At 42.3% G+C, this 22,753-nt stretch overlaps 1 protein-coding gene across 1 annotated transcript in view; it reads left to right on the forward strand.

Annotated features, from left to right (window-relative positions):
• Positions 1 to 22,753, forward strand: part of LOC138292676 (E3 ubiquitin-protein ligase TRIM39-like) — a 75,643-nt gene that overhangs the window by 34,032 nt on the left and 18,858 nt on the right. The window contains exons 4-5 of the mRNA XM_069231392.1: positions 16,060 to 16,082; positions 20,643 to 20,683. Of these exons, the coding sequence (XP_069087493.1) occupies positions 16,060 to 16,082; positions 20,643 to 20,683 (64 nt within the window). The remainder of the gene's footprint in view (positions 1 to 16,059; positions 16,083 to 20,642; positions 20,684 to 22,753) is intronic.

The raw sequence follows: 22,753 nt of genomic DNA on the forward strand, positions 1-22,753 counted from the left end.
CTGGTACTGCACCGTACATGGGTTTTATTTAGTACGTTACTTGCAGTCTGACTGCTGTACCCACACGAGCTGTGCTCTCAGTGGGTGATACCACTTAAATATTTGTAAAATGTCTTTTTTTGTGGATGGAGCCTTTCAAAAACATTACATTTTGAGGAATTCATAATGTGGTTTTTGACTTGAAATATCGCAGATCGTGCTGCATTATTATTAAATTTTCATTTTTATAAAGCGCTCATGTACCAAACAGCAAACGGAGTAGGCACGGTGAACATATACAACAGTGAACATAACCCTATAATAAGGGGCAAATTCATCAACCTTAGCAGTGTAAATAACATATTATACCCAACATCTGATGCTAAAAACTATTTAAACTCGTCTCAGGGATAAAAAGGTATAACTGGATTACATTACCATTATGGATGTTAAATACAGAACATGAGTGGCCAAAAAAAACAACAGATGTTGACTTTACTGGACAAGGGGGCAGGAGGAAATAGGAAGACCTTCAGAGAGACTAGGTATTGGGCCGGCTTTAGCGCTGGTGGCTCCCTGTGCGACAGTCTTTTTTGGCTCCCCCCCACTCCATGACCACCTCCTCGGATTCACTCACTACCATCCGGCAAAGGTGCTCCTCATCTTTCCATAGCCCCCCTGTCACATACATTCATTCATTTTAAAGGGCTTGTAAATGCTAGCTTTACTAATCTACTCGGCTATCCACATAAAATATAGTTCTGTTGTTTGCAGCAGGCATATTAACCCTCTACGCTACTGTATGGCAAGTGAAAACTGTAGCTAGACAAAACTCCCATCTCTCTCTCCCTAGCAGGAACATTAGTCACAAGAGGTATTGATAGAGCGGTCCGTACTAATAATTTACCTGTATTTGGACGCTCTTTAGGCCGATCAATCTTTTGGCTAAGTGGAACTCTCCGTACTCTATATCGATCAATTGCATCAAATCAATAATCAATAACGAACATAAGCAATACCCTGATCAACATAACACTTAACAATTAATCCAGAATACATTTCGGCGAACCCTGACCTTTCAGTCAGGAATAACCACACCAGTTTATTCAAAGTTAGTGAATTTATTTCCCTATAGTAACAAAGCTAGCACAATATAAATGTGTCTCAACACCAAATGATAAACATAAATGAACATTAATAGCTGTCCATAACGGCGAAACAGGTGCAATCTATGTAGCATTTGAATCACAAGACATTCGATAATAGCAATGCAAATCACTAATACGATAATCTGTAAAGAGCTAATTGCATACATTTAGTCAGCATAACAAGGTCTCAAATTGCATCGTGCAACAGAAGGAATCCTCATCTAACCTCAAATTAGCATCGGCATGTGGGACTTCATGCGAAAACAATTTAGCAACATTAATTTAGAAAAACTCCTAACTAGGGATCTTATCAAAATCAGCAGTTGGTTACCTAAAAGAAACACAATGCAATTGTACAATTTCCTTTCATATTTACCAATTACGATCAGCATACAAGGAAGTCTTCGTCTCACAGGTACCGTTTCTCGATCAGCATGGGTACCGTTTCGATCAGCATGGGACGGGGCAAAGGGGCAAAGTGTACGGGGCAATTGCCTCACGGCGGCAAAATAAACTACTACTTCATGCAAAGGGATCAAAGTTAAAGTCTCTAGGGCAAGAATCATTTAAAGTCTCTTTCTCTCGATTAGAGAAAGCATCAAGGTCTCATTCAAAATGGCGTCGCAGCAAGGTGGGCCATAATAGCTACGAAATAACGCAATGTCGGGCAATAGCTGGTAATGGCCTAATTTCTTCTTGTGCACCTGGTTTTTATAGACAACAGTTCAAATCCAGTAGGGTCTTCCATTGGAGGGTTCATAGGTTAGCTTCAAATTGTCCAATCAAAAACAACAGTTCTCAAGCTTTTACTTAAGCATACATTATCCTTGGAGATGGGTACGCAAGTTGCAACATTTTATACCAATTAACTCACTTTCAGAGCTTCCATTGTCCGCACCTGCAGATTGACCTTGGAGTAAGGAGAGAAAAATGCCAAGCTGGCACGAAACTTTAAGATAAGCATGTGAACGATCTCAGTGGAAAAGTACAGCTTCAAGCAAAAATACACGTTTAATAGCACATTGGAAAACTACGAGCATCTAAACCGTGAGACCAGGCAACTAGGCCAAAGCCTCCACTAAAGTAATGCTAAGCTAAAACATTTCAAACAAGCAAATTGTAGCACACATTTACGATTATGTCGGATTAGTGCACTTCTAATACATCACGTTATATAAAGCACGCTTATAAATGTTGGCAAACTACTCTAAGGGCACATTTTCTCCCCGTACAATCTTTATTAGTTTGGTTAAAGTCACACATGATTATTGCAGTACTACGTTTAAGCGCTAATAAATGTAAAACCTTCATTTTCTGCTTCATCAATCCCTCCTCTGATGACTACTTGTCATCACACCAACCCATGCCCACAAATTTTATTCCATTAAAATTCTGTCAGTTCTCTTTTCCTTTTAATTCCCCTAGTTTTCGCTTTGTATTCTTCTGCCATTCTTTTCATTATTTTCTCTTCCTTCCTTCTTTTAATTCTTTCCATAATCATTATTATTCCCCTTTTTATTCCCCAAATTCCAAATAAGCAAATCAGTACAATTATTATTCCCTGTATTATTTTTAGTAATATTCCATTCCAAATTCCCCCAATCCAATTTCCCACTGAAGCAAGTCCTTTTCCAACCTTCTCCCACACTCCTGGTTCTTTCAATTCCTTCAAATCTGCACTCTCTTTTGTTAGATTAGCAAGCATAGTTTTAATCTTCACACTATTGTCGGGAATATACGTACAACAGTGTCGTGCACCAAGCATTTTGCAAACGCCGCCATCCTTTGCTAAAAGAATGTCTAAAGCAAGCCTATTTTGAAGAGTCATAGCTCTTTCCGCTGCAAGTTCAGCATCTATCAGGATTATAGCACCTGAAAACTTTGTCAACATGTTATCCACTATAGTAGACAACATTCTTATTTTGATGGAATTCAACACAACTCCCAATGAAGGAATCATGGCTCCAAATATATCTCCTACCACAGCAGCTGCGGTCTCTCTTTTCTGGATACGATGGGATCCAGATGTCTTTTGAATCATCGATAGGTCGTCCAGTTGATAAACCTTTGGGAACACTATACCCAAATAACATCTCCCCCACCATCCCTTTGGAAGACGATAATAGGCATTATACCCACAAATGTAATATACACCTGGAATGACAGGGTCAAGTCTGTTCATCATGAATGTCCATTTGGCCTTAAAGATAAACGTATGTTTACACTCACTCGCTCCTACAAAAATGTTATCATAATAAGATTCACCTCGATATATACAAAATTTCCCTACATGCCAAGCATCTAAAGCTATTCTCCCTTGTGTCTTTATTGCGGCAAAATCATAATTATCTACTGAAGTCCTCTTATGTAGCTCTTTTTCTAATTTCGCATTCATTTGTGCCCTTCTATCATCTGTACGATCTAAAAAGCTTATTTCTACTGCAGAGAGCGAGCAGGTAAGATTTTCCCTATGAGCGTGAGCCGTTTCAAAAGGTAGCATTGGCTCGAAAAATTCCCTCATTATTTTAGCATCCCAATCTTTAGCAATCTGGCTTAGCTGCGCTATTATAGGAACATATGCAAAGGTAACATCATAATTCGAGTAAAAATACTGTATGTTAGTTTGACCATAAAATCTAGACATTACTATACTACATGTAATCCTGTATGTAAGAGGCATGTGGTGATAAGTCACCCCTTCCTTTACTGATGTCGGTATCTGTGTACACACATAACAATCTTTCGCATCCATAGTCTCAACATATTCTGTTAGCAAGCGATAGAAAACATTATATGAAAGCTCTTTCTTATCATGCAAGAGTCTCTCATCTATTTCTAATCTTTTCAATGCGGTTAGTTCAGTGACAGTAACAGGAGCAAAAGTAGAAGCGTCAATTTTCTCATTCTCACCCTTTCCATGCATTGCAAGCACTATTGCCATTATTATTAGTACACATGCAATTATCAAGCCTATACACACATATTTACAATATTTCTTTCTACTGTTTTGCGTCATGATCTGTATAGAATCAGAGAGCTAGAAGCACCTATAAAGAAACTATTTAGCAATTCAGTTACAAAGCTGAACGAGCGCAATGTTCACACAGTCTTCTTCAAGAGGCCAGTCACTTATCGGTTAGCAGCATTTGTCTCAATTCGGCAATAACTCAGTCTTTATCGGTTTAGCAAATGTCTCATCCGGTTTAACAATGTCTCAGCTGGTTTTATCACTTTAGATTGTAGCAGGCAATGTCATTTATCACCCTTTCAATCAACACTGTCCATAAAACTTTTCTTTTCTATTGGTATCTCTTCTTCTTCGTTCTCGATGCTTAGAGATACAAATTCGTCAGTCCAATCATCATTGACTGCATATGCCCATTCTGGACCGGAATATCTCCTATTCGGTATCCTTTTCCTTTTCAATTTTGCTTCTCTTTTCGATTCTGCTTCGCTGGTACTTTCCTCTTTTGTCAAGTCCTTTTCTTCACTCGGGGATGGTACCACGACAGACACTTCCTTTCTTTTCTCTTTCACTTTTGGCCTTCCTCCGTCGTTCAAACTTTCTCCAGTCCTTTGTTTTACTGGTGATATACTTAGTCTCCTCTTTGCACCATGTCCATTTGTTGGACCTGCGACCTTTTCTGTAGAAGTTTGAACTGTTTCGTTCTGTTCTGCCTTGTCCCCTCCTTCTGGGGAATCAATCACGTTCTCTTTTTCTTTTTCTGTATCGTCTGCTTCTGGGAAAGCCCTCCTCGGATCAGGCTCTCCTGCTTTTTCACCTTTTTCGAGCCCTTCGTCACCTTTACTTTCGTCAGGCTCTGTATCACTTTCAGCTGCTTCAGGTTCTTTGTCACCCTCAGCTGCTTCAGGCTCTTTGCTACCCTCAGCTGCTTCAGGCTCTTTGTCACCTTCAGCTGCTTCGTCGCTGTCTGAACTTTCTCCTTGGTCTTCCCCAAGTGAGTTTGTCTCTTCGTCCTCCAATAATATCTCTCTCTCTCCTGCTTCTGCCTGTTCGCTTTCAGTTCGGTTTTGTTCTGTCTCAGCACTCAGCACTGTTTTATCAGGCACTGGCAGTTTTAGCGCTTCAACTTCCTCATCTGTGGGACACAACACTTTCTTTGTGTGACTGGCGTGAATCCAGTTGGGAACCCCCGCAAACTTCACAGCGGTAGTTGTCGTCAGGATCACTTGGAAAGTGCCTTTCCAACGGGGTTCCAGACACGACTTCCTCACGTGCTTCTTTACCACGACCCAGTCACCTGCTTTCAGTGCGTGTCCTGGACCTTGGATCGGTGGTAAGGTGGTTGCTTCCACCTGGTGAGAGAAAGAGCGAACCACGTCAGCTAGACCCTTGCAGTAGTCTAACACCATATCATCTGTAATATTCAAAAGCGCGTTTGCGGGAACTGCAGGAAGTCTCATAGCCCTGCCCATGAGAATTTCGTGCGGAGACAATCCAGTCTTTCTATCAGGGGTGTTTCTCATTGACATTAGCGCCAAGGGCAATGCGTCAGGCCATTTCAAATTTGTCGATGCACATATTTTCGCCATTCTTGATTTCAGTGTACCATTCATCTGCTCCACCAATCCTGATGCTTCAGGGCGATAGCTACAATGCAGTTTTTGCTCAATGTTCAGCGCTTCGCAAAGTAACTTTATCACCTCGTTATTGAAGTGACTTCCCCTATCTGATTCTAAAGAGATCGGGAATCCGAAACGTGGTATCAACTCTCTCAACAATAGCTTTGCAACTGTAAGGCTGTCATTTCTACGTGTAGGGTATGCCTCAATCCAGTGACTAAAAATGCACACAATCACCAACACATACTTTAGACCTCCATGCACAGGCATCTCAATGAAATCTATCTGCATATGACTAAACGGGCCACTTGCTCTACCAATGTGGCTCGCGTTCACAACCGTTCCCTTTCCTGGGTTCATCTGCTGGCAAGTGACACATCGATGGCAAACTGCTTCTGCAGCTTGACGAAATCTGGGGTTAAACCAATCAGTTTTAAACAATCTTATCATGGCATCTCTCCCTAGGTGAGCTTGCCCATGATAGAACCGCGCAAGCTGTGATAAGAGACTGTTTGGCAAAACAAATTTTCCCTCATTTGAAACCCATAACTCATCTGGTCTCTTTATACATTGTGATTTAATCCAGGAATCTCTCTCATCCTCCCTGACGTTATTCTGCAATGCTTTTAGTTCATCTATTGTATCTACAACCTTTAAGGCAAATGCTTCAGCTTGTTCGAGTTCTGGCTCACTTATCGAATTCCATTCATCCCTGAGCAATATACAATTCAAGGCGCAAAATCTTGCGACTTGATCCGCATATGCATTTCCCAGAGAAACATAGTCCTGTCCTTTTGTATGAGCACTGCACTTTACCACTGCAACTTCGGCTGGCATTTGAATGGCGTGTAACAATTCCCTTATTCTCTCCCCGTTTTTCACTGGGGATCCTGAAGAAGTCAGGAAACCTCTCTGTGACCACAGTTGTCCAAAGTCATGCACAATTCCGAACCCGTACTGACTATCAGTGTAAATGGTGACTTTCATCAATACAGACAGTTGACATGCTCTTGTAAGGGCTACAAGTTCTGCTACTTGTGCAGAATAGACTCCTTGAAGCCAGCCCGCTTCCAAGACACCTGTTACAGTACATACAGCATATCCTGCTTTCAAAATTCCCATCCCATCTCTTAGACATGAACCATCAACAAAAACAATTTGGTCATTTTCATCAAGCTTAGTATCCTTAATGTACGGTCGAGGTTTTGTGCAAAATTCAGTCACCTGAAGGCAGTCATGCTCGACGTCTTCAGCATTCTCAATTTCAGCATTTTCACCAGGAAGCAAGGTTGCTGGATTCAACGTAGTGCACCTTTTCAGCTGCACGTTCGGTGAACCCAGAATTATCGTTTCATACCTTGTGAGTCTTGCTCCGGTCATGTGTTGCGTTCGGGAGCGGGTCAAAAGTATCTCAACTGAGTGAGGGACCATGACTGTTACTGGGTGTCCCATCACTATTCCTTCACTCTGAGTGAGGCTGATACCAACTGCTGCTACGGCGCGCAAACACCCTGGGAGTGCTGCTGCGACCGGATCCAAAGTAGCTGAAAAATACGCTACTGGTCTGTTTACGCCACCATGGGCTTGAGTCAAGACAGACAAAGAACATGCATCACGTTCATGACAAAACAATGTGAAAGGCTTTGTGTAGTCAGGCATACCTAAAGCTGGAGCCCTGCACATGCATTCTTTCAATTCAACAAAAGCATCCATCTCATCTCCTTACAGTTCAATTTGATCCAAGGCATCCTTCTGGGTCAGTTTCAGTAAAGGCTTTGCTAGAGTTGAGAAGTTGGGAATCCACTGGCGACAGTAGCCCACCATTCCCAAAAACTTCCTCACCTCCCTCCTTGTCTTTGGTGGACTCATTTGAAGTACACTCGTTATTCTTTCCTTCATTATTCTCCGTGACCCTTTCTCTATTTGGTGACCCAAGTATTTCACTTTCTTCTGACAGAACTGCAATTTGGAAGGGGACACCTTGTGTCCATTTCTTCCCAAATGGTTCAACAGAGCAATGGTGTCGGCTGTGCAGCCACTTTCTGTCTTTGATGCAATCAGTAAGTCATCAATGTACTGTACTAGGGTTGACTCGAATGGCAATTCTAATGCCTCCAAATCTTTCTTTAGAATCTGATTGAAGATTGACGGTGACTCAGAAAACCCTTAAGGAATTCGACACCAACTGTATACTCTGTCTAGGAATTTGAAACAAAAGAGGAATTGGCTGTCCTCATAAAGAGGCACAGAAAAGAATGCTTGTGACAAGTCGATGACTGAGAACCATTCGGCATCGCAAGGGACTTGAAACATTATCACAGCTGGATTTGGTACGACAGGGCAACACTTGACTATGATGTCATTTATTTTTCTCAAGTCCTGCACTAGTCGGACCTTTCCACTTGGCTTTATTAGTCCCATTATTGGTGAATTACATGGACTGCTTAACACTTCTTTCAGTACTCCCTGTTTTACAAATTCGTCAATAAGTTGGGCAACTTTCATGAGGGTGTCTTGTGCCATGTGGTATTGTGGAGTCTGGGGAAAGATTGCATTGGGCTTTACAGTCACTTTCACTGGTTCCACTCCTTTCATCAATCCCACCTCTTTCCCTGTCATATCCCACACTTCCTTTCCGACTGTTTCCCGTAATTCGGCTGGAATATCTTCTTCAGTTATCATCGGGAAAAGACAAATCAGAGGATATTCTTCATCGACAGTTTCCATCTCATCCCCCTCTACACTGTCCTCTTCTTCCCCATCACTGCTCGTCTGGATTGTTATTCCTTCGTTCGAGCACATAATCGAACAACCCAATTTGCACAACAAGTCTCTCCCTAACAGTGCTATCGGGCTTGAGTCACATACCACAAACTGATGTACCCCTTGATAGTTACCGATGCTGACTGATACCGGTTCTGTTATTGGGTTCGTCAGGTGCCTGTTTGCTACTCCTACCACTTGAACTGTCCTCCCTGAGAGTGGCAAATTTGGTACTTCACTGCTCTTAACAGTTGAACGTGTGGCTCCTGTGTCAACCAAGAATGAAACACGATGACCCATTACTCTTCCCTCTAAGTACGGACCCTTTTGATCAACTTCCAAGGATGCTGCAAGCACACAATCTCCTTCTTCTTCTGAACTTTCACTCTCCCATACATTGTTTATTCCACTCTCACTGTGTAGTGGGAACTGTTGTACGGTGCCATTTGTACTCATTACCTGACCCGAGACCTGTGGAGGAACCATCACTTGCTGCTGACTCATTGGTGCCAAAGGTATTTGCATTTGCTGATTAGTTACCATGGGTAACTGCTGTTGCATTGGCTGCATTTGCGTCATCTGCATACGAGGCATCTGCATCTGCTGCGGCTGCATAGGTTGTAATCCCTGCAACTGATTTACGGTCTGAAAATTTGGGTTTGGACCTCTCATTTTCGGTCCCCTCATTGTCTGAAATGCACTGACATCATTGTTTTGCTGACCAACACCTGCACCTGCACCTTCCTGCACCACCATCGGGCACTCGCGTTTCCAATGACCGACAATTCCGCACACGTGACACGGCATCACCTTCTTCATTGCCTGCACACCAGTCACGACAGTGTTCAAATCCGGACCATTATTCGCAAAACCTCCTCTGCCTCTGCCTCTGGCCTGTGGCTGAAACATCATATTTCCCTGCAACTGCGGCTGCAATTGCGGTGCCTGCGGTTGGAACCCTTGCATCCCTTGCAAACCTTGCAGACCTGTCTGAGCTGCTTTAAGTTGCATCATCATCACCTTCTCTTTCAACCTTTTCTGTTTCACTTCAATTTCGTCGCTACAGTATTTCGCATAATTTAACACCTCATCAATCGGTTTCGACTGCCAACAAATCAAATGCGACTTTATCATCTGACTTATCTCTGGTCTCAGCCCTTCCACAAATCTGAACACAAAATGAAGCATGTCCTTCGCCTCTATTGTTTCCGTGCCACTGTAGTTCTTAAACGCCTTCAACAACCTCTCATAGTAACTATGAATCGACTCTTTAGCCTCTTGGGCCGTTCGATCGATCTTCTGCCAATCCACATTTTTCGCGGCAACCTTCGTCTTCAAATGCTCAATCACCTTATAGTACAAGCTCATCACCATAGGTGATGGTGCACCCGTCTCCCTGTCTCTCTCTGGTTCACTTGTCGGCCAACCTACAGCTCTTTTGCAATCCTCCCACAAATCTGCTGGAACCACAATCTCAAAGAGAGTGTTCAGGTCTTCCCAGAGACATTTTGCAAGCTTCACAAACCTGTCAGTCTGTTGATACCATTCAATCGGCTTCTCCCTCAGTTTGGGAAAATCATCCGTAAAAGACTGAATGTCGCTTCTGTGCCATGGTACATGTATTAACTTTCCCCCTGCTGTCTCCCTCATTGGTAACATGGTTACTGCCTCGCTACTCTGTGGTCTTTTGTCATTGAGCTCTGTAGCACTGTCCCTCCTCTTTTCCTTTCTCTTTACCCACCTGCTTTCCCACTTGTCTAAGCACCTCCACACTTGTGCACTCTGCAGCAATTCTCTAAGGTGCGCCTTCATACCTGCTGACCTCATGTGTTCAAAATCTGTGGTTCCGAAGTCCAACCTATAGCTCCTGCTCAAGTGTTTTGTCTTGTCTATATCAACCCCGTTTTTGTCAGCTATTTCCTGCAAGCTTTTATGTACCTTATTCACTTCCTTCGTAATCCTGGGACATAGATACCTCAGCTCTTCTTCCAAGTAGGACTCCAACCTATTCACACCCATAGTCCCTTCCACCAACTCTTGTGCTTCCATGTTCAACCTGACCCTATTCAGATAATCTTCTCCCTTCCCACTGGCTGAACTTTGTGTGGAATTTAGACTGTTGAACCACTGTGTCAGCTGTTGCGCATTCAACCCCATCAGTGTAGCGTTCACATCGACTGCCATTGATGGTTGCGGCAACTTTTCAGTATTCGATGACAGCGGTATCACCAGTGGGGGACTCGACCTCACCAGTGTTGACTGAGCACATATGGGACTAAACTCCATCAAGGTCCCAGATCCAGTTGGCTGAGCCGCTATCGGAGTTATCCCTGGAGTGTTTTCTATGCACCTCCTTTCTGTCCCATTCTGCAGCATTGATCCCTGACCGCTCATACCTAAATTAGGCTGACTGTACAGAGGTACCGGTGGACCTACAGTAATGGGTAGCGATATCGCATCTGGGTTTTGTCCATTTCCCATGTTCTGAGGCATGTTCATTCCCACACTACGGGTCATCATTGCCGGCATGCCCATCTGACTCCCCGTCATCTGAGCATGTGCATTTCCCCCCTGCATCTGCTTTTGAGGCATCAGAAACTGAGTTGATTCGACTTGTGCCAATGTCGGGTTGTGACCATTCTGTACTCCCCTTACGGTTGGATCTAGAATCATTCCTGCACCGTTGTCACTGCTGTAGTACCCTGGCATCTGCGGCTGATAATTTTCTGCTGGTTTCAACATAGGCACATCTGGATATATTCTCCTAACCTGCGGTATCTGCGGGGTGAACAGTAGACTCGGGTCTTTAGATCCTGATGATGCCCCTGAACTCTGACTTTCACCGTTCTGTACCGATGCCGGAGGGGCAGAACTGGTACTTGGACCTTGTCCACTCTCTGCATAAGGTGGTGGACGGTCGTTCAGCAATTGCATGATTAATTCCTCATCCTCTAACTCCTCTTCCCTTCTCAACTTTTCCTCGTCCTCTCTATCCTTGGAACACCTCCTGTTTGTCTTACAGGTAGTTTTCTTACCTGTCTCCTCTTCTTCCTTAGTAATTGCGGGAAACAATTTTATCCCCTGCAGTACATCTGACCTCCACACCTTCTGTGCATTATCCCACCTAGCGTCCGCTAGTGTCTTTTCTACCTTTCTTATCCTGGTCTCGAACTTATTTTGCTGTTGCTGTCTAGCCATCAGTTCCCAAATTGCTAGAGCCTCAAACTGTGCTGGCCTTGGAGGTACCTTCATGTCGTACATCGTGAATCTCAAATTCTCTAGGATCCTTATATTAAATGTCCCATGAATCGGGAACGCTACGCTCCCATGTTTCTCTGTCAGCTTGTGCCATTGCTTTAGCCAAAGGCACGGAGCTACCCCTTTTTCCTCCATTACAATGTAAGCTGGTGTGCCTTCGGGCGGCGTCTCCTCTCCTACGCTCGCTTTAATGTAAGACTCCCCCTTCATCGCACTCCTTAATGCTTTAAAAAATTTCATTTTCTCGTCTTTTATTTCACAAAATTTGTAATCAATAGGTGACTTTAATTCCCGGAATACTCTTCGCTTGCCTTTCCCCTTCCAATCGAGCCCCACGGACTGCGTCCAATCCGTGCGCGACCCTTCTCTGCAACCAACCTATCCCAGCGCGGCTCCTAGTGATGTCACACTCACACACACTGCGGCTGACAAAGCCTCGCGGCTAGTCCTCCTTCACTCAGCTCCTCTCGTAACAACTTCTTGCATGTATCGCGAGCTACCAAAATAAAACAGATCTGTCGGTTTACTACAGGAAGGGTAACACAATTGCTTCAGGACCTTAGGGATTTTTCACTAGCCTCGGCAGTTATTCCATCTTTCTCGGTCCCCACGTTCGCAAGCAAATCTGACCCGCAGACTGCTCTCAACTTGTCAATGATCTATTCTAGTGCACTTAGAATTTTGTCAAAGCCCGAAGTCGAAGTTCCTTTCACTCCCTTAACACACGTACCGACTTGTTGACCACGCCCGATCAACCTACTAAACCGCCCAGACCACAACATAGATCAACATACTCCGGAGTCTCTTGACCTCGCAGGGCCCGTCTCAACAACAACAACCACGTGGACCTTTTTATGCACGAAGCGCCACATGCACATGAAGTTCGACGACTTCCCTACTCTCACACTCGGAGTCGCACCTCCGCTATTTCTATGAAGTTCGACGACTTCTCTACTTCTACACTCGGAGTCGCACCTCCGCTATCCTCTAAAAAGAAAAAAATTCCTCGCAACCTTTTCACCCAATCTGCGGCAATAAGCTGTGCAAGCGCAAAACCCTAATTTCACTCATACCATCACTAGTACCGCCAACGCTGATTCCACACCTCCATTCTCTCCATTCGCAAGCTCCGAGATCCCGGGAAAGTCGCGGTGGACCTAGCCCATCATCATTCTCTCAATCAGTTTTATCCAAGAAAAATCTAATTCAACTTCTCGAGTGGAGTGTCAAAAGTCGAAACCGTTAATTTAACACCATGTACTTTAAGAGTACGGGGTCCCAAAAGGTGTAACCGTCCTCTGCTACCATCTACTGATAGAGCGGTCCGTACTAATAATTTACCTGTATTTGGACGCTCTTTAGGCCGATGAATCTTTTGGGTAAGTGGAACTCTCCGTACTCTATATCGATCAATTGCATCAAATCAATAACGAACATAAGCAATACCCTGATCAACATAACACTTAACAATTAATCCAGAATACATTTCGGCGAACCCTGACCTTTCAGTCAGGAATAACCTCACCAGTTTATTCAAAGTTAGTGAATTTATTTCCCTATAGTAACAAAGCTAGCACAATATAAATGTGTCTCAACACCAAATGATAAACATAAATGAACATTAATAGCTGTCCATAACGGGGAAACAGGTGCAATCTATGTAGCATTTGAATCACAAGACATTCGATAATAGCAATGCAAATCACTAATACGATAATCTGTAAAGAGCTAATTGCATACATTTAGTCAGCATAACAAGGTCTCAAATTGCATCGTGCAACAGAAGGAATCCTCATCTAACCTCAAATTAGCATCGGCATGTGGGACTTCATGCGAAAACAATTTAGCAACATTAATTTAGAAAAACTCCTAACTAGGGATCTTATCAAAATCAGCAGTTGGTTACCTAAAAGAAACACAATGCAATTGTACAATTTCCTTTCATATTTACCAATTACGATCAGCATACAAGGAAGTCTTCGTCTCACAGGTACCGTTTCTCGATCAGCATGGGTACCGTTTCGATCAGCATGGGACGGGGCAAAGGGGCAAAGTGTACGGGGCAATTGCCTCACGGCGGCAAAATAAACTACTACTTCATGCAAAGGGATCAAAGTTAAAGTCTCTAGGGCAAGAATCATTTAAAGTCTCTTTCTCTCGATTAGAGAAAGCATCAAGGTCTCATTCAAAATGGCGTCGCAGCAAGGTGGGCCATAATAGCTACGAAATAACGCAATGTCGGGCAATAGCTGGTAATGGCCTAATTTCTTCTCGTGCACCTGGTTTTTATAGACAACAGTTCAAATCCAGTAGGGTCTTCCATTGGAGGGTTCATAGGTTAGCTTCAAATTGTCCAATCAAAAACAACAGTTCTCAAGCTTTTACTTAAGCATACATTATCCTTGGAGATGGGTACGCAAGTTGCAACATTTTATACCAATTAACTCACTTTCAGAGCTTCCATTGTCCGCACCTGCAGATTGACCTTGGAGTAAGGAGAGAAAAATGCCAAGCTGGCACGAAACTTTAAGATAAGCATGTGAACGATCTCAGTGGAAAAGTACAGCTTCAAGCAAAAATACACGTTTAATAGCACATTGGAAAAATACGAGCATCTAAACCGTGAGACCAGGCAACTAGGCCAAAGCCTCCACTAAAGTAATGCTAAGCTACAACATTTCAAACAAGCAAATTGTAGCACACGTTTACGATTATGTCGGATTAGTGCACTTCTAATACATCACGTTATATAAAGCACGCTTATAAATGTTGGCAAACTACTCTAAGGGCACATTTTGTCCCCGTACAATCTTTATTAGTTTGGTTAAAGTCACACATGATTATTGCAGTACTACGTTTAAGCGCTAATAAATGTAAAACCTTCATTTTCTGCTTCATCAGTATCTTGACATTTTAATTGTTTCCTGGAGGCTGGACGCACTAGGAACTTTTCTGCAGGAGCTTTTAAATCGCATGTTACATAAGACATTGCAAAAAACAGCAGCCAGCCTGAGGTCAGCGCCCCAAATCCAGATCTGCACCCGGTGCGGCCGCACCGCCCTAAAGCTGGCCCTGCTAGGGAAGACAGTGCAAAGAAGCTTGTAAAAGAAGGTTAAGGCAGAGTAAAAAAGTGCTACATTGTGGTGTCAAGTAAAAGATTGGATTGCTAACGTTCATGTGAGAAGGGAATAACGAGGCAGACTCAGGACATAGGTACCAGTGTTGCAGCAGGTGTAGTGCACCGGGGCCCAGAGCCCTTAAGGTCCCTTTGAACCTTGATAATTGCTGTATTTTACTACCCCAACAGCAATAAAAGGGGCCATTCTCCGGGCTTGCGCCAGGATCCACTGCATCCTTGCTACGCTACTGGGCAGACGAGGGGGGAGATAGATTGCAGAGGAAGCCATGAGTGGATGTAAGGAAGGGAAGGTGAGAACATGAAGCGGTCTGGAAAAAGAGGATGAAATACATTTTTTTTAAAAGCATTAGCAAAGCCAGTAGGTCAGGCAATGGCTACCTGCCTTTTGGCTTTGTCAGTACTTGCTTTAATTTGTGGTGTTTTTTGCAAAATATTATTGTTGGGGAAGCTGCTGGGCTCTCATCTATAAAAAAAAAAAAAAATTGATGCTAGAAGCAAACATTTGTTTGGCCTCAAAAGCTCTGGCATTGAAGGGTAGTTCTTTGTATGTGGAGGTGGTCCTTGTGAAAGGGCAGAATACCATCACTCACTGTAAAGTTAACCAGGGGGTGAAGTGCTGTATGCTTTAGTGGCAAGAGAAAAATGTAAGTGACACACTAGCAGACCAAGGGATGATGAAGGCTGGCTAAAATCCCTAATCGGTAAGCATATTGTACATATAATTTTGATATTATCAAAAGGTCTTGGCTAACGCTACACCTTGTAACAGTGTGTGTGTATATCAAACACCAGGAAGTTGTTAGACTTGATGGATTTAAAACAGGTGTCATGAATCCTCGTTCCGGATATCAGTTTGGGCTTTGTCGTGGGACCCCATTCACAATACCAAACTGTGCTATGTCTTGTGGTCCAATTCAGAGTATCAGACTGTGATCAGACTGTGGTTTGTCATGTAAGCCGATCCCTCCAGAATATCCGGGACTATGCTATGCCGCGTGACCATATTCAGTCTATCACAGATTGTGTGTGAGGAGGCGTTAAAGTGGCATTCAGTGTTCTCTTAGTAGACATTTTTACAAGTATTTAACTAAGCTTGGAATTTGTGACTTCTTTTAGAGTCGGACTGTTGTCATAATTTAACATCTTCTTTGTAAACTGATTCCCTTGTGTTTCCCCTCTGTTTTGCAGGATGTCAGAAGCATCCTAAGCAGGTAAGGTTGGTTTATTGTGTTCTTTCTGTCTGGAGTAGGTTGGCCGTGGAAAGCCCACTGCTGCCGTCACATGCCTCCTCTTTTTCTTATTAAATAATATGAGAGCGCCTCATACTTTATTTTTAAGTAGCTCATCTCAGGTCTTTTGAAACAACTCCTGCCTCTAGAAAATTCCAAATCAGTTTGAAGGCTCTTTTTCTAGTCTTTGAAAGCCTTCATGTAGTGCAAGAGAACTTCATTCATTCATGTATGCACACAACTCTCAAGTCCTCGGAAAATTTTGAGTCCTCAGAAAATGACCTCAAGCTCTCAGTAAACTTCTTTATCACACTGAGTCCCAGGAAAGCTCCCAAGGCCCACAGAAATCAATTACATCCATGTAAAACCCATTAAAATTTTCTTCCCTCAAATTCAAACTTTCTAACACCCATGCCAATCCTCAAACGTCCCTGAAGTGCTTAGGAATATCATTGGAATTTTCAGAAAACCACGCTCAGTTGTTCCACAGTAATCCACCTCACCATTTAATACCACGTTCGGTTAGCCCCAAGATTCTAGACTAATGTGGAGCAAAGGTCATCTTTCTAAGATTATAAACTGTCTCAACACTATATTAAGCACCAAAGCGTTGTTCCAGATAACAAAAGCTATATAACCTCTGATATTAAGAAATTTACTTGGAGGCACCTGTCAGCCACAGAGTGCTACCATGACTAAATTTGAATTTTATAAAGTTTTCCCAACTTCTGATTCGCCTGCAAACCCAAATATCCAATAGACCTCCCTTTTTATAACCCTAGCAATTTTGCTAACATAAAGGTTTATCATTAAAACTATAAAATAATCAGTAGCCCTAGAAATATCACATATGACTGAAATATTTCTTGCAATGAGACCGTTTGACCCTCAGGGAGACCCTTGTATTTTAATACCTCTAGGTAGAGCTTACACGGGCAACCATGACTGTGACACCTAGAGAATCTTTATCTTTTCTCTCATAAAGCAGTGTTCAGTTAATCAAAGGGAATCACGAGCAGCTCGCGACTGACAGAAGAGTCAGAAACTACTGTTGACAAGCAGTTCAAGGTGAAACAGCTTGGAAGGGGTCATTTTTTTCAGATCACCAGGAACCTCCTCCAATGAAGATTTGGACAAATATATTTTGTCACTTTGGGGAGGGGTGTATACTGTCAGAAACAAACACCTACGGGCCTTACTCCAGATTACAGGCCAGACTGGTTAATGACATTAAACACTGTGTCTGACTAAAGATAGTATGAGACACACTCCCATACCCCCTTAGACATCGTTTCCAAATGTCATCAATAAACCAGAAGGAAAGAATCAATCTAGCAATCCATTTGAAAACCTCGCACATTAAAACACATCTTGGCATATTTAAAATGACAGATCATACTCCTGGATGTGGCACAATTTGTATAAAAACCCAGCCTGTGGCTGATATAAATCAATGGTTGTAATATGGAGATAAAAGGCACAGATGGGGTTGTCACCTCGATGCTTTTTATTGCACCATCGTCCAGTTTTTTATTAACATTCATTGTTATGGGTGTTTTGTCCACTCTGTTCAATGGAAACAAACCAAGACTAGCTCCCAGAATGCATTAGTTGTCAAATCACAGCAAAAGACAGGAACCTTAAGGCACAGAGCAGCGTAAGGTGTTTCTAAATTTGGAAAGAGGCAGTGCTAAGGAATGAGGCAACCAACGCCACACGTACCTATGTAATAAGCAAAGCAAGTGGAAGGTATACTATGCATACTGTAGGCAAAGTTCAGGAGACATATTATCACACAGATGTACCAGAGGGACAAGTAAAAGGGTGGTCGACTAGTAAGGGTTTTTTCTTAGGATTCGGGGAAGGGTGACGTTAAGAGGTAATAAGGGGTTGCTAGGGTTCAGGGATTGGTAGCGTTAAGGGGCAGTTAGGAGAGTTTATAGTTCAGTGAAGGGTAGCGTTAAGGGGTTGCAACTATTATGACAGTTCAGGAAAGTGTAGTATTATGGAATTGTTAAGGGTTTGTAGGGATGATAGATGAATAACGTAAAAGGGTAGTATGGGTATTTTAGAATTCAGCAAAGGGCAGTGTTAAGGAGAAGTAAGTGTTTTTGTAGGTTCAGGGAAGGGTAACATTAAGTGGTAGTTCAGAGGTTTTAGTACTTAGGGATGGGTAAGGGGCAGTAAGGGGTTTTAGGGTTTAGGGAAGGTTAGCAAGTATGGAAACTTAGCGTTTTTTAGATTCCGGGATGGGCAGTATTGAAGTGTAGTAGAGGAATCTTAGGGTTCACAGAAGGGTAGCGTTAACAGGATGTAAGTAGGTTCTATGGTTTAGAGAAGGATAGCAATAAGGGGTAATAAGGTGTTTGTAGGGGATCAGTGAAGCATGGGGGTTTTAGGGTTCAAGAATGGGTAGCATAAAAGGGTAGTAAGAGGTTTTTAGGGTTTAGGGAAACGTACTGTTAAGGGCTAATCTGGTGTCTGTAGAGAGCCGGGAAGGGTACTCAAAGAGGCAGTAAGCTGTTTTTAGGATTTAGGGAAGGATAGCATTAAGGGTTAGTAAAGATTCGGTAGGGTTCAGGGATTGGTGGTATTAAGAGGCAGTTGGGCTTTAAAGGTAGTGTTAAGGGGTAGAATGATGTTTTAGGGCAGAGTTTCCCAACCTGTGGTCCGCGGACCCCCAGGGGACACATTCCCATGGGGTCCGCACGCCTGGACCAGCATGAAGGCACTTCTCCAGCTGGGCCCTCTGCAGAAAAATGTGCGTGCTTTTTTATCTGGTTATTCATTTGTGTGACAGCTTTAAAAGCACTGCAAAGTTCAGTGTAAGCTTTCAGACAAAGATAAGTGTCAACTCTGGTGATTAATGTACCTGCTAGAGAGAAGGGAGTTTGTCTATTGGCAAATTTGACTCATTGGAGGTAGTGCAGATGGTTTTAATATGCCAGATGCAGAGAACATGTATCATGCAATGAACCACATTTTATGTGCATAGCACAGTGGGTTACTGCTTTTGTCACAGAGATTATTTTGTTATTGTGCAGTTCATAAGTCACAATCATAATCTAGCACAGTGAGTTATGAACTGCCAACAAAGAACTACATGGAACAAATTAGAAAATTATATTTTTTTCCAATTCTTTCATTACTGCAAAAAAAAGGTTTGCTTTGCATAGGGGTATCCTATTATTAAAGTCAAGGCTAGCCACTGTGTTATGTTCTGAATCCTGAGTTTGTGTTTCTCCAGACCAAGCAATCTTAGAAAATGCCTAACAGTATGGATGAGGTGAATCCTACACCTTGTAGTCCCCTGTAAAGTGTTTTGACACCCTACACTGGTATGAGAGGTGCTATAAATCAAATTAAATAAATGTGACAGAGAGGCTAGGGAGAGATGAGAGGCCTTTATGGTTTTACTTCCTTTGCCCACCACACATTAAATTAAAAAGTTTATGTATCTAAAAAATAAAACAAAAATCGCTTGGGAAATGTAGAAAGTGACTTGAGGATTCAGCTTTCCTAAATAAAACCAAACATTGAAAAGTTAGTCGCCAAGATCCAGCACAAACTTTCCCATTAACGTTTTCCAATTTTTGCAATTTTTTCCAATATAAAATAATGATATGTTTACTAATTTGAGTATTTGTTTGGCATGTACTTGTTTGTGTATTTTTTGTGAATTACTGTTTTAATGTTTGAAATTTAAATCGTACAAATTTCTTGGGTGTCCCCGGATTCCAGAAGTGATTCAGTGGGGGTCCTCTGGAGTCAAAAGGTTGGGAAACACTGTTTTAGGGCTTAGGGCAGATACCATTAACGGGTAGTGAGTGTCTTCACAGTTCGGGGAAGGGTAACAATTATGGGAGGTTGGGGGGTTTTAGGTTCCAGGAAGGGTAGCACTAAAGGGTAGTTAGGGTCCTTTATGGGTTAGCGTTAAAGGGTAATGAAGCGTTTTAAGGGTTAGGTGAAGGGTGTGTAAAGGGGTAGTAAGCTGTTTTTAAGATTAGGTGAAGGGTAGAAATAAGGTTTAGCAGGGTTCAAGGACTGCTAGTGTTAAGGGGTAGGTAGGGGCTCTTAGGGTAGTGTTAAGGGATAGTATGGGCTTTTAGGGTTCAGGGCAGGCTGTCATTAAGGAGAGGTTTTATGGGTTCAGAAACTGGAAGCATTAAGGGGTATAAAGGAGTTATTAGGGCTCAGTTGGATAATATAAAGCATGTATATAAATAAAAACAAATTTAAAAATTCAACATATCCGAATTGTCCATAGGTAATAATTAAGAGGACGACCTCATTACCTGGACAATTTTAACTCGACTTTAAACTAATTGGCATTCCAAAAGTCTGTTTTATTACATATAACTGTGGCATATCAGATATCTTCAGAGTTTTATTCTTGCATGTGAATAGTAACACACTTCGTTATGGTTCAGCAGGAGCTCATTTGTAATTACTTTCTGATACCAGGGTGCAGTTGACATTCCTTCTTATCCATTAAACTGTTATTTTTAAGGTGATAGAAAGACAGTTTGTGTTCTGTTTCAGGTGTAATGATGAGACGTTTCAGTCGATGAAGTTTTATAAAGGTAAATACAATTGTGTCAACTATACTTATGTTTTGGTGTTCATAAAAATGAAGTAGTATACTCGGGTTGTATTTTTGATTTAGCACACTAATGCCACTGCAACAAAACATCAAATTATGAACACATATCAAGACAAAAACTTAACTAAAAAATGTACATTTATTTTAAATGTCAATGTAAATTACTTCTCATGTCAAAGTAGATTGATTTGGAACTTTAAAATGTTTTCAGTAAAATTGAATGATCCTTTTAGATTTCATGCTTCCTAAATAGCCACGTATCCCAATTGTGATCTTGCTTTGATGACATGATATTTTATTAATTGCAAAATAATGCACAATACTTTGCTTCTGCCAACACTTTTATTTCAGAATAGTTCCTGGACAGAGCATATTAAACTGCTATACAATACTGTAGCCAGGACTCCACTATTTCTTGGATCGGGTATGGTCCTTGCCTCTCCTGGAGGAGTGCCAGATTTTGCACTTGGTACTTATTGAGTTGGGGCAGTCCTGAATACATACAGTCCTTAGGATAATGTGATACTAAATGAGCTGAGTGAGTTCTGAATAAGATGAAGTATTTAAGATAGTTTGGTACCAAACGAGTAGGATTAATCCTGAATGTGTAGTGCTTGAGATGCTGTGATACTAAGTCAGTAGGGTTAGTCCTAAACAAAATATAGTGCTTAGGATGGTGTGGTACCAACTGTGTGGTAAGTGATGAGTAAAATGCAGTCCTTAGGTTAGCGTGGAACCAAGTGATTGGGTTCGTCCTAAATGAAATGTGCTTAAGATGGTGTGGGAGCAAATTAATCGAGTCGCTTCTGAATAAATGTACTGCTTAGGATAGTGTGGTTCTAAACAAGTTGGGTTCAGAGTAAAATATAGTGTTCGGAAGAGCACATGCCTGCATGATCAACATTGCCAGATCATCCATATTTGGTCCACTAATTTTAGGCCAGAGATAACAATCTGAGCAATTGCCCACCTTCCCCTGGCATCCGGGGAAGTTCTCAAAACCTTATGTTCTCGGTTCCTTACTTCTAAAATGGCTACCCCTCTGATAGAGACCGTCTGTGAAGTATTTACAATCATCTTATACCCAAGTTGCTTAAATAAATGGCAATCTTTATAGTCCAAATGCCTCTCAGTTACTGAGATTATATGTGGGCTATACATTCTAATCACTTCACATACTAGTTGTTGTTTGTTGAATGAGTTCAAACCAGACACATTCCATAACATCCCCTTTAGTCTACCTTTTGTTGTTTGACCAGAAACCTTGAGAAAATCCTCCTAATCACAACAGCATTATAAATATGTACACCTCCAAACGCCTCTTCTTGTACCATCTCCACTGATTAATTTTACTTTTTTCACCCCTCAGTCCCCCCAACCCGCCATGTGCAAACACTTTACCCAAATGCCTTAGAGACAAACCCACCCTCTTCCTACAACCCACCCCTTCCAGCTGGCCAACCCCACCTCCACCCCCATTCCTGGCAAGGGGAATCTTCCCCACCCTGATGACCAAGACAGCCATGGAGACTGCCACCCCATTCCCCCTGAGCGCCCTCCAACCTACTCCAGTTACCAAATCAAATATATGCCAGATATACGATACGTACATCCAAAAAGAAGAAAACCCAGAGAAAACAAATCTGCCAGCCTGATCCCAGGTCACAACCCAAATTCATAAACCTATCCAAAAAGTGTTCTTACGCCTTATCAGTTGCTTCTGATACTTTAAATTGAGACACTTCGAGAACAAAGATAGTGTAGTCACTTTGCTGCCCGTTTAAGATTCATGAGGGCCAGCACAGCATCTTGTTCCCAGAAACACATCTGAGTCCACCAGTTGTGAATAATTTTAAGTCATGCCGGCTCCTGTAGAAAGTCCTGTGCTCCAATGGCTTTTAATGAGTCAATCAACTGGTGCACTTTCCATTGCTTATCCATTGTTGCCTTGCAAAGATATGAGCAGACAAAAATCGACAAAACATCCACTGCCACTAGTGCTGCCGCCCGAGCCCTCATTGCAATTGCCTGTCTCAGCAGAAAATTGCCA

The sequence above is a fragment of the Pleurodeles waltl genome, chromosome 4_2 (assembly GCF_031143425.1).
Source record: "Pleurodeles waltl isolate 20211129_DDA chromosome 4_2, aPleWal1.hap1.20221129, whole genome shotgun sequence".
In the NCBI taxonomy this organism is placed as follows: domain Eukaryota; kingdom Metazoa; phylum Chordata; class Amphibia; order Caudata; family Salamandridae; genus Pleurodeles; species Pleurodeles waltl.